General features: G+C 36.2%; 1 protein-coding gene across 1 annotated transcript; it reads right to left on the reverse strand.

Annotated features, from left to right (window-relative positions):
- Window positions 1-685: 685 nt before the first annotated feature.
- On the reverse strand, window positions 686-5101 carry esd (esterase D/formylglutathione hydrolase). Its single transcript, XM_016238769.1, is given in 12 exon segments — window positions 686-1011; window positions 1392-1559; window positions 2376-2414; window positions 2416-2475; window positions 2583-2633; window positions 2635-2653; window positions 2655-2701; window positions 2849-2973; window positions 3407-3511; window positions 4403-4491; window positions 4567-4650; window positions 5066-5101. Coding segments are annotated over 11 exon segments (852 nt in total). The 5' UTR covers window positions 4635-4650; window positions 5066-5101; the 3' UTR covers window positions 686-930.
- Window positions 5102-12512: the final 7411 nt, after the last annotated feature.

A 12512-nucleotide genomic window follows, 5' to 3' on the forward strand; every position in this document is an offset into this window, starting at 1 on the left:
GTAAGACCTTCGTTCATCTTCGGAACACAAATTAAGATATTTTTGGAGGAAATGTGTGAGCTCTCAGACCATGCATAGACAGCAACACAACTGTAATGTTCCCAGGTCCAGAAACGTAGTAAGGCCATCGGTAAAACAGTCCATGTGACATCAGTGGCTCAACTTCAGTTTTGCGAAGCAGCGAGAATACTTTTTGAGCGCAAAGAAAACAAAAATAAAAATGTATTTAACAATTCTTCTCCCCCGAGTTACATATTCCGCCATTTTGGAGAGTACCAAAGAGCGTAATCGACGTAATCCGCGTTGTTTACGTTCGGGGGAGAAAGCGCGCGCATGAACGTAATCTGTGTAATCAGTGTTGTTTATGCTTAGGGGAAAGCGTGCGTATGTGTTGCGATACTCTTAAAATGGCGGAAGACGTAACTCGGGGGAAGAAGAATTGTTGAATAAATTATGCTATTTTTGTTTTCTTTGCGCACAAAAAGTATTCCCGCTGCTTCGCAAAACTGACGTTGAGCCACTGATGTCACATGGACTGTTTTACCGATGGCCTTACTACGTTTCTGGACCTGGGAACATTACAGTTGCGTTGCTGTATATGCATGGTCTGAGAGCTCACACATTTCATCAAAAATATCTTAATTTGTGTTCCGAAGATGAACGAAGGTCTTACGGGTTTGGAACGACATGAGGGTTAGTAATTAATGACAGAATTTTCATTTTGGGGTGAACTATCACTTTAAACATCACCCTATTCGTTCTGCATAAGAAAATACAGAGAGTGGCACTGCAATTCGAGGGATATTGTGAACCAGTCAGGACATGGCTGTGATGTCATTTCCAGCTGTGTAGATCCTGTAGGTGTTAGGTGTTGTTATGATCTGAAAGGCACAATGGCTGGTTGCCATACTCATGACATGATGCACAGTTTCAGGCATTGAGATATTTGGCATGGTGCTTGATGTGGTCGATGATGAAGGAGAAGATGAAATAGTAGCTGTGATCATAACCCTGATAGAGCAAATGAAAAACAAGACGGAACCAAAGAAAGCTGAGTTTTTCTTTAAATATATACACCATTATAATGGAAAATAATTTTAAATATTCCAAGTCAATGTATTAAAATCTAAAGGCCTGACCAAGCATCAGTCTGAGACCAAGTGAAAATGCTTCCATTTCTTTACCATTTAAATGTAAAACAAATTTATACAAATATTCAGCATCATAATTTTTGTGGGAAAAAAATACACAAATTTTTGAATTTTCTGGTATGTGACCATAAAATGCTGAGGCATGTGACTCTCAGCACGAAACATCAAGGTCCTATATAATTAACTAGATTTCCCTGCGTACAGTTCCTCTTATTCATCATGGGTTGGTTCAGTACTGACCTGCTGAAGGCGGAAAACAACAGGAATTTTCTGCTTGGAAAAGGCAGCGATCAGATTGTCAGGACGCAGCTGACTGGAAGACAAGAACAGGCCATCACGGCCTTGATCAATCAGAATATCAAGCTCAGGACCGGAATATGATTCAGCCAATACAGTAGCATCATACAACTGTGGAGATGACAGAGGAAGACAATTAAGACAAAGGGATTCCTGATGCTGGACAATGTAGGCGTTAAGGTAAAAAAAAAAAAAAGTTCATTTGATTAAGAAAAAAAATCACACTGCTATACACTTTCACAGTTCGGGGTTAGTATGATTTTAATGTCTTTGAATTGAAAGAAGTCTCTTGCTCACCAAGACATATCATCATCACGGCCTTGATCAATCAGAATATCAAGCTCAGGACCGGAATATGATTCAGCCATAACAGTAGCATCATACAACTGTGGAGATGACAGAGGAAGACAATTAAGACAAAGGGATTCCTGATGCTGGACAATGTAGGCGTTAAGGTAAAAAAAAAAAAAAGTTCATTTGATTAAGAAAAAAAATGATCACACACTGCTATACACTTTCACAGTTCGGGGTTAGTATGATTTTAATGTCTTTGAATTGAAAGAAGTCTCTTGCTCACCAAGACATATCATAAATACAGTTGAAAACAGTAATATTGTGAAATATCATTACAACTTAACCGTTTATTTGAATCGATTTTAAAATGTATTCCCGTGGTGGTAAAGCTGAATGTTCAGCATCATAACTCCAGTCGTCAGTGTCACATGATCCTTCAGAAACCATTCTAATATGCAGATGTTGTATTCCAGAAACATTCCTTATTATCTATGTTGAAAGGTTGAGTTACTTTTGTAGCACTGTGCGTGTCTTCACTTTTGACCAATATCCTCACTGAAATAATGCATTATTTTTATTTTTTCCCCCATTTCTGATGCCAAACTTATGAATACACATATTATCATCTCTCACCTCCCAGGTGGACTTGTCAGGTCCAAGATAGCCAGAGAAAAGCTTTCTGTCCCCATGCACATTGTATAGGGTTACAGATGGGCGCAAACGCTGACACAGACTGAAATGGACACATGTGAAAAGAAATGAAAAATTAATTTTCAATATTTGAATTGCAAAAACAACTAAATGATGAAGCAGTCTATGTAATGTCAAGTATATACATGCCTTATATTTCCCAAGATTCTTCAGTGCACAAATGAGAGCTCCGTGGCCCCCCCATGGAGTGACCAGAGATACATCTTCTCCAGATCAGCAGGAAAGTTAGAATTAATCAGCCGTGGGAGCTGAGAACAAGAGAAAGGTTATGAAGCTGTTGAGTGCAAAAGCCAATGTTTAATATTTAATTGTAAAAGTCTTTGTATAATTACTTAGAGTATCACCTTGTTATTCTAGTGACTAACAAGACTTTGGAGCATTTAAAGTACACACACCTCCTCAGTGACATACGAGTACATGTGGTAGTTGGTCTTCCAGGGCTCCTGGGTGGCATTGACGTAAAATCCTGCACCTGTCCCAAGGTCCCAGCTCTCATCCTCTCCTTCAATGTTACAGCCACCTGACCAGAGCAGAATCATCCTTTTCTGAGCATGTGCTTTTGTGCTAATAAGGCTATATTAGCATTGGTTGGCTAAAATATTTCTGATCATGACAATAACAAGTGGTTTATCAATATCTTACTGCGACACTACAGACTTGTATGGTTTAATAATAATCCACATTGGATTTATGCTTTAATTGGCATTTTACCAAGCAGTGGAATGACTGCCTGGTGGGAAACTCTAGCCCCTGACCTAAACTGGGAAGTCACAATACTATTTGATCCTCAGGGGAGACTCTTAATTGTTTATCTATATGTTGCAGTAATGTACTGACCTCCCAAGGGATCTCAGTATCCATAATTATTATATTTTGGCCCATGTATCTCTGGGATTAGGCTGAGCAGAAGTCAGTAATAGGGTGTAATCTCTCCAGAGATGGACCGGCAAGACTGTAAACTGTAAATGTTGAGATGTTTATGTAGATGATCCCATGTTCAGAAGCCGCCTGCTGACTCCCTGCCTTAGTGATGAAGTTTTGCTCTGTGCATGACAATCCTGCAAAACACAGTGGCTGGTTCAATATATTTTAAAGTGCATTACTGGTTGTGTATATAATGAATATTGGCTCTTTGACAAATTGCTTTTATTTCTCTGGATAAAAGTGTCTGCAGGTTGCATAAATGTGACCCTGGACTACAAATCCAGTCATGAGGGTCAATTTTTTTTTTGAAAGATTTATACATCATCTGAAAGTCGAATAAATAAGATTTCCATTGATGCATGGTTTGTTAGGATAGGGCAATTTGTGCCCGAGATACAACTATTTTACAATCTGAGGGTGCAAAAAAAAAAAAATCTAAATATTGAGAAAATCGCCTTTAAAGTTGTCCAAATTAAGTTCTTAGCAATGCATATTACTAATCAAAAATTAAGTGTTGATATATTTACGGTAGGAAATTTACAAAATATCTTCATGGAACATGATCTTTACTTAATATCCTAATGATTTTTGGCATAAAAAAAATAAATAATACATTTGTATTAATAATAGTAATATTGACCCATGTTGGCTATTGCTACAAATATACCCGTGCTACTTATGACTGGTTTTGTGCTCCAGGGTAACAAATGTAAATACACATACCCCCAGTTTCACAGACAAGGCTTAAGCCTACCTGAAAGAAACTTGCACTGACATTAAAATATGTCAGTGTCATTGTTTTGTTTCAAGATGCACACAAGTAATGTTATTTTCTAAGGCACGTTTATAAAAGATACTTAAATATCCTAACTGAACTATGGCCTAATCCTGGATTAACCTAAACCCTGTCTGTAAAACCAGGCCTTAGACATATAACTAAATAAGCTTCGTATACTTCAATATGCAGTATACAGAAATAGTAGCTCGACTCGTTCACTCAAGAGAAACGAAATGAATTCAAGCACCTGAGAGTGAATATAACACTGGGCATTTGGAGCTCTCAGCCTTGGGAGGAAGGTAAATGGCGAACTTCATTTTGCATTTTAACTCGGAGCTGGAAATAGAGTTTTTGTTAAGAGCAGTAGGTGAATATTCATTCAGGCGTTTAATGAAGCCTACAGTCTCTCACCTGTCATGCTCGAACACTTTCTGATATCCATCGCAGCGCTTATTAGAAGAAACTTGCGTTAATGCCATTGCACCGTTTACTGTGCTGAGAAATATCAAAGTTTGAGTTATGAAAGATCATATTTCAGAATCACCCTTCACTCGCATGCAAACATAGGCACACACATTACTTCATGGTTTGACTTTGGTACATAAAGGGTGATATTTTAATTCACTTTTACGTATCTGAACACCATTTAAAGCTTGTTAACTAATTTCTTTTAAAAGATTCATTTCAACACGCTGGACTCGTGGAGTCTGCGCATGCGCACTGGAGTAGCTGGCCTGCCAAACTCACAGCACCGCTTGCAGGATCTGCAGAAAACGACCCATAGAAGCGCCTCAGGACGTTTGAAATAATGCCAAAACTGTCGCTAAAGAAAGTCACGTTTTATTTAGCTCCCGTGTAACGCTATCTTTCATGCAAGATAACGGGCTGGATATTATTTTGTGGCACTTCCCGCTGCAGCTACAGGATCCAGAGTTCAGTGAGACGTAAAGTCACGCCCCCTTACGTTTTTTCGTATAGTCTGTGCTTCTACGTTTTGGACAAAAAGGGGCGCTCGAGAGATATGTTTGTTTAGTTTGAAAGAGTATTGACTGAACCTGGTAGTGTGCGCATTTACCCGTTTATACTTGCAGTTCTTTAATTATAGCTATAACTGATTATGAAATTAGCCCGTTTATTGTTCAAAAGTCAGAATTAATTAAATGTAAATGTCAGATTTATTGGACAGTGATCCATGATTTATTGAAAGGAAACATATTTGTACTCTAGAAAGATGACACTGGTCTTCAAGATTCCTCTGACTATGTTCTATTTGAAATCTGAGGCTGATAGCACTAAAACACATCTCACAGAGAACTCTTCTCAGAACAGTCAGAGAACAGTGAGCCAAACGAGCATTTTCAAGTGCTATTGGTAGAGAGAAAGTTGTTCCTCAGGGTTCAATTTTGTGTAATACAAACATTTGAGTAATTTGTGCAGCCCATCTGCTCCTTAGATCACATGATTTAGTTGGAAATGGATTTGAATAATTCTCTCTCTTTCTGTATAGGCTACACACATGTACACTTGCCATTGAAAATGATTAAACACGCTTGTCCTTTAATTATGACATAATACAATTATGAACTTTGTGAATAACATTGTCAACAGAGGCCAAAAGAGGCAGTCCTGGATAATGATGTATATAGTTAGTCAAGATTAAATTAGAACTTGATGGTTATGTTGTACCCGTGGTGCAAACAAAAGAGTCAACTGATTGTTTTGGACACTTTGTCATTTATAGTGCAGGACGTGCAGCTGCAAATGATATATCAGTGCTCTGCCTAACGGTGTAATATTGCAGATAACATTACATCAGTTACGATAACGCTTTTGGCTCTACTAAAATCTTAATTTGTCTTTCACATCACACCATCTAATTTCCCATGAAATCAAATTGTTTGTCATCAAATGCCCTGGCCATATTGACTCGCTTATCCTTATGGGCTGTTAATGAACTTTATTCTTTTGGTGTCCTTCACTTGAAACCGACTTCTGTTTCAGTCTCCTTAAGTACTGCCATCATTTATAAACCACTCCGCATGATTCAGCGCCTACTTCCACTGAACTGCATGCTAAATGTGATGCGGATGAAATGACAAACTACATTGAAACATGTCACGATGAGCATCGCAAAACAATAAGCACGTCCTTTCTAAAAACAAAATAAACAGTAATGACCACATACGGCAGAAAATACATTACTGTCCCCTTGTTAAAGACAAATCATAGGCTGTCCAGAAAATTGCCCAAGCACGGAACAGAATGCATACTTAATTTAACTGCAAACACACACTGAAGAACAGGAAAAACACAATCAATCTCTCTCCATCAGCCATCTGTAAAGGCATTTTACCTTCAACATTTTTTTTGTATTGTTTCCCTAACAGAGACCACAAAACATTTAAGCGGAGTATTTTGCTTTATCTGGTAGCAGCTAGAGTAATCATTTGAACAATTATAATTTTCCAGCATTCTAATATTTCCAAATATGCACTGTTGGGTGTATGTAAGCTTGTTTCTGCCACAGGGTCAAAATAAATAAATTAATATAAAGTAATTGTGACTTTTCATCTCACAATTCTGACATTTTTCTTGTAATTCTTAGAATGAAAGTCTGAATTGTGACAACAACAAAAAAAGTGAATTATGCGCAACAAACTTACATATTCTGTAAAACAGGTTTGATCCACTTAAATTCACTTAAACTCAAAACTCATATGATTCACTTATTTAACCCCCCAAAAAACAAAGTGGATACTCCATGAACTTGAATGGCAAGCTTTCCTTGCACTCCAATGCTCAATGACGAAATAAGCTTATACAATTAATACCCTAAAAATTCAATATGTATGTCATTTGGGACACAAACTATACTTTCACCATAATACTCTTTATCTGGACACTCTATAAGGGCCATTATTTGCATGTTGTTAATTAAGCTTCACACATGCTGCATCAGTCAAGAGAGCCACAGTCTTTGGTTTCCGTCGACTGACTCACACATAATACATCTGTCTAGCTGAAAGGGAACTTGATCACACGTCCACCAGAATGAATCATCACTAAGGTCTGAATGGCTTACTGATTTGAAAGGCTTAATAATACTCTCAATGTTCGCACATTAGACAAAAGGCTAACCTCCAATATTAAGATGAGGTGAGCCATAATCACCTTGTGATACAAAATTACTTTTTTTTAACCAAGTGATTTGAACTCGTTTTTTTTTTTTTTTTACTAATTTAGCATAAGTACATACTGATGAAGCATGAAAAGAGTGAGATTTACAGCCAAGGTGATGCACACTTGCAAACTGATTTGATTTACAGCTACACATCAAGAATATAGTCTAACCTTGTGATGGTTAAGGTGGATTGCTTTTGTCCTGCTGAACACTAAATCATTCTAAAGCATTCTCTAACTGCTGCTAAATGGATCTTTTTATTTTTCTACATTAAAAATGAATGCTTAATTTTGATTGAATCATATTTATTTTTAAATATTATTTATTTGATTTTTTTGTTTAATGAATTCCTTTATTGAATTATATTTGAGAGAGTTTATTGAATTCTGCAGATTTAGGATTTAGGATACACATACTGTGACACATCAAATCATTTTTGTAGTTTATTTATTTGTATTTAGCATGTATTTGATTTATTTCTACGATTTAAATCTGCAGTTAAGATTTAGGATTTAGGACTACACTCATTCTGACAAATTTGAGCAGTTTTATTTATTTTTAATCTGATTTATTTTATTATATTTTTTAAATGAATGTAATTTATTTTTTATAGAATTCTCCTTTTTATTTAAATCATTTATTGCTGCTTTTTAACACATTAACATTTTTGATGGAGCAGTTTTATTTATTTTTAATCTGATTTATTTTATTATATTTTTTAAATGAATGTAATTTATGTTTTATAGAATTCTCCTTTTTATTTAAATCATTTATTGCTGCTTTTTAACACATTAACATTTTTTATTAATTTAAAAATATCATTTATTATCCATTTAGAACATAAATTTTCAGTACATGCACATTTATAAGATGTGAATTACCAGAAAGGATACTCCCACCCTCTAGTTTATTTATTTTTATTTAGCATTTATTTTATTTATTGCTACTATTTAAATCTGCAGTTGAGATTTAGGCAGTTTGACACATTTTAGCAGTTTTATTATTTTTTTTTTATTATTGATTATTTTAAATGAAATTAATGTCATTTATTTTTAATAGAATTATCCTTATTTTATTTATTTATTGCTGCTTTTTAACACATCACAACATTTTTTTGTGAATTTTAAAAATATAATTTATCTATTTTAGAACATTAATGCTCAATGCATGCACATTTAAACTATTAATAAGCTGTGAATGACCAGAAATGATACTCCCACCCTCTTGTCTCCCTCTCTGCCCTAATTCTTTACTGATCACCTGAGGATAAGAGCACAACTGAAAAAAGGAAATGACATGGTCACGTGATTCACTGCTCTTGCCGAAACTGTGAAGATCAGAACCGACGAGGGACCTTTCCACAAACCATTTCAATAGATTGATTTCACACTGAGCGATGGCCTGCACTCCAGCAATTTCCAAATGCTCTGTTTTTGAAACTGAAAGTGTGTTGTTTTCTTGGCACTCTCAAAAGAAATATGAAGCATAGCTGTATGCAGAAACTAGCCAACTGGCCTTGACTGCACATAAATCTTCCGCAGATCTTTGATTCTAAGAACGCGCTCTAGAATTATGATGCTTTTATGGTGCAGTTTAGATTACAGCTGTAAAACCCAATAAGCTGCTTAGAAATTGTACCCTAGCGGAAAAAAGCAGAAGGTCAGAAAAGCTGTAGAAACATTAGCGCTGTGGGTGCCTACATTCACCCTGAGAGAGTATATATCTCACACCTCGGTGTGCTATTTGAAAATGAATTTAGATATATCACATACACTCTTAAAAATAAAGGTGCTTCAAAAGGTTCTTCAAGCGATGCCATAGAAGAACCATTTTTGGTTCCACAAAGAACCATTCAGTCAAAAGTTCTTTAAAGAACCATCTCTTTCTTACCTTTTTGTAATCTGAAGAACCTTCTTTCGCAACAAAGAACCTTTTGTGAAACAGAAAGGTTCTTCAGATGTTAAAGGTTCTTTATGGAACCATTTAGACAAAAAGGTTCTTCTATGGCATCGTGAAGCACCTTTATTTTTAAGAGTGTACAGTATGAGAAACACATAATACATTTTTAAGTGTTCTTATGACATCTTTAAGTGGCCAGAACCGGCCTGTAGTACAATAGCTTTAACATGATGAGTGTCTTCAGCTATTATGACCAACATATTTATGTGCCTGCAGACCGCGTTACTCAAATTAAGAGTCACACATGCTTTTGTGTGAAAAATATACGTGCACTGAGTAGTCGATTAGCCAGCTGACTAGATAATCATCCCATTAGAAAGATGAAGCTATCATAACAGCTTAAAAGAAATCACAAAGGTCAGGCATCCATAGTCAACAGGAAGCAGACGTGGCAAATGCTTGACATTGCCGCTGTGGTCAGTGAAAAGCTCAAATGCCAATTTCTGGCCGGATCAGCGGAATCCGAGATCATTTCATCTACTGCCTGTCAGTCTAAAAGTAATTTAGCATGAGGTATGAAAGGGAAAGGGGAGAGAAAAGGAACGTAGAAGATAGAAAATTTGTTTATATATGGTGATTTTGCCGTTTTAATTGCAGTAATCTTTTTCACCTTTGTTCCTTGACTCTGTGCTGCACTCTTTTAATGAGCTTCCCATGTATCGCGGAGATGATTCATTAATTATGATTACAGGCTTGATGTGACATATGTGAATAATTTAGCATCAGCTCAGAAGAGGGTTTAGGAGAACCCCAGAAAAATACATGAAAGGAGTGTCAAACAGGGTTCATTCTTTACTCGTGCCTCTTACGCCAGCTTTTTCTCTCTATTTCTCCATCGCTCTCTTTTTCACACGCTCTCATTTTTGAGCAGCTGTGACAGTTGGCATTTCTTACTTAAAGTTCAAAGAACTTTGCATTGAGCCTGGCTTTCTCATCTCTCTCTCTCACACATATAACTCTACCCCTGGAGGATTGATAATCTAGGTGGGCGTACTAGTTAGTTCTGGGTTAGATGAAACCCTCCAGCACGAAGACTGTTTACAAAGCACTCTTTAATTGATTTAAATCACTCTGTCTCTGTGTGTGTGTGTGTGTGTGTGTGTGTGTGTGTGTGTGAAAGAGAGAGAGAGCAAGAGAGAGAGTGTTTCCATGTGTAGGTGTGTTTTGGTACGTGTGCATGTTTTTTTGGGTCAGTGAATGAAATGAAAAAAAAAATCACCTTAAGGTTATTTAATTGATTACAGGCTTGATGTGACATATGTGAATAATTTAGCATCAGCTCAGAAGAGGGTTTAGGAGAACCCCAGAAAAATACATGAAAGGAGTGTCAAACAGGGTTCATTCTTTACTCGTGCCTCTTACGCCAGCTTTTTCTCTCTATTTCTCCATCGCTCTCTTTTTCACACGCTCTCATTTTTGAGCAGCTGTGACAGTTGGCATTTCTTACTTAAAGTTCAAAGAACTTTGCATTGAGCCTGGCTTTCTCATCTCTCTCTCTCACACATATAACTCTACCCCTGGAGGATTGATAATCTAGGTGGGCGTACTAGTTAGTTCTGGGTTAGATGAAACCCTCCAGCACGAAGACTGTTTACAAAGCACTCTTTAATTGATTTAAATCACTCTGTCTCTGTGTGTGTGTGTGTGTGTGTGTGTGTGAAAGAGAGAGAGAGCAAGAGAGAGAGTGTTTCCATGTGTAGGTGTGTTTTGGTACGTGTGCATGTTTTTTTGGGTCAGTGAATGAAATGAAAAAAAAAATCACCTTAAGGTTATTTAATTTTGAAGAAAATGCCACCCACATGTCTTCTGATTCCCAGCAGCCACGGCTGCACCTTGCTGATTAGGAATCATGCAGGTGCCAGTCATACTATAAATGCCTTCTTGATACAACCCACACACAGATTAAGACACACTTCAGCATGTGATATTTCAGTTTTTTTTTTTTAATAAATCTGCAAAAATGTCAACAATTCTGTGTTTTTCTGTCAATATGGGGTGCTGTGTGTACATTAATGAGGAAAAAAAATTAACTTAAATGATTTTAGCAAATGGCTGCAATATAACAAAGAGTGAAAAATTTAAGGGGGTCTGAAAACTTTCCGTACCCACTGTATGTCAGGTTGCATTGAGTGTTAAGATGTATATTTACATATTAATATACAACCACGGAACCTCAGCAAACTTTCAATTATTAATTGCTTCAATAAAAAATAATTACATTTATAAAAATCTTAAATGATAATTTCTCACTTTTTTGGCATAATAAAAACGCTAAAAAAGAAAAACAGTACATTGAAAGCATAGTTTGTTCCTCTAAATGACTGTTTTTTTATTGAAAATAACAAATTCATGCAAAATTAGCATGTTAAATATTATTAATTCAAAAACTAAATCATGGTTAGTTATTATTTATTTTTTGAGAATGATAGAGCTGCAGTTCGTAAGTTTTGCCTCTTTGTCGCCATCTTTTTTCGAAACCTGCAATTGCAGTTATTTGCGGAATTATCATCTTTACTTGGGTTGTGCACTGGCACGGCTCCAGCATGGATAAATCGAATGTTTTGAGGAGTATGTGTGGCTGTCAGTCCGGTGCACCGGTGTGGATGCTGTACTTCAGAATCACAGATTCTACATCTTTGGACGTATGGCCCAAATAAGAATGTTCACTGGAAAATGTCATCTGAAGAAATACTTTTGTACGGTTGAAGTAGCCTACCACTTTTGTTCTGGCCAACTGAGGAAAAAAAATGTAATTACAATACATCGCTATTAAATCTAACGATCTCTTAACTCATATCTTATCAAACCGTGCAAATTATTATTATTGTTATAATTTGTTCTCAAAATGTTAATGTTAACAACAGCAGCATTGCGTGACTACATATACAGGTGCATCTCAATAAATTAGAATGTCGTGGAAAAGTTCATTTATTTCAGTAATTCAACTCAAATTGTGAAACTTGTGTATTAAATAAATTCAATGCACACAGACTGAAGTAGTTTAAGTCTTTGGTTCTTTTAATTGTGATGATTTTGGCTCACATTTAACAAAAACCCACCAATTCACTATCTCAACAAATTAGAATACTTCATAAGACCAATAAAAAAAACATTTTTAGTGAATTGTTGACCTTCTGGAAAGTAGGCTCCTTTTGCTTTAATTACTGCCTCAATTCGGCATGGCATGGAGGTGATCAGTTTGTGGCACTGCTGAGGT

This window comes from Sinocyclocheilus grahami, unplaced genomic scaffold (genome assembly GCF_001515645.1).
Source record: "Sinocyclocheilus grahami isolate Dianchi unplaced genomic scaffold, SAMN03320097.WGS_v1.1 scaffold547.1, whole genome shotgun sequence".
NCBI lineage: Eukaryota > Metazoa > Chordata > Actinopteri > Cypriniformes > Cyprinidae > Sinocyclocheilus > Sinocyclocheilus grahami.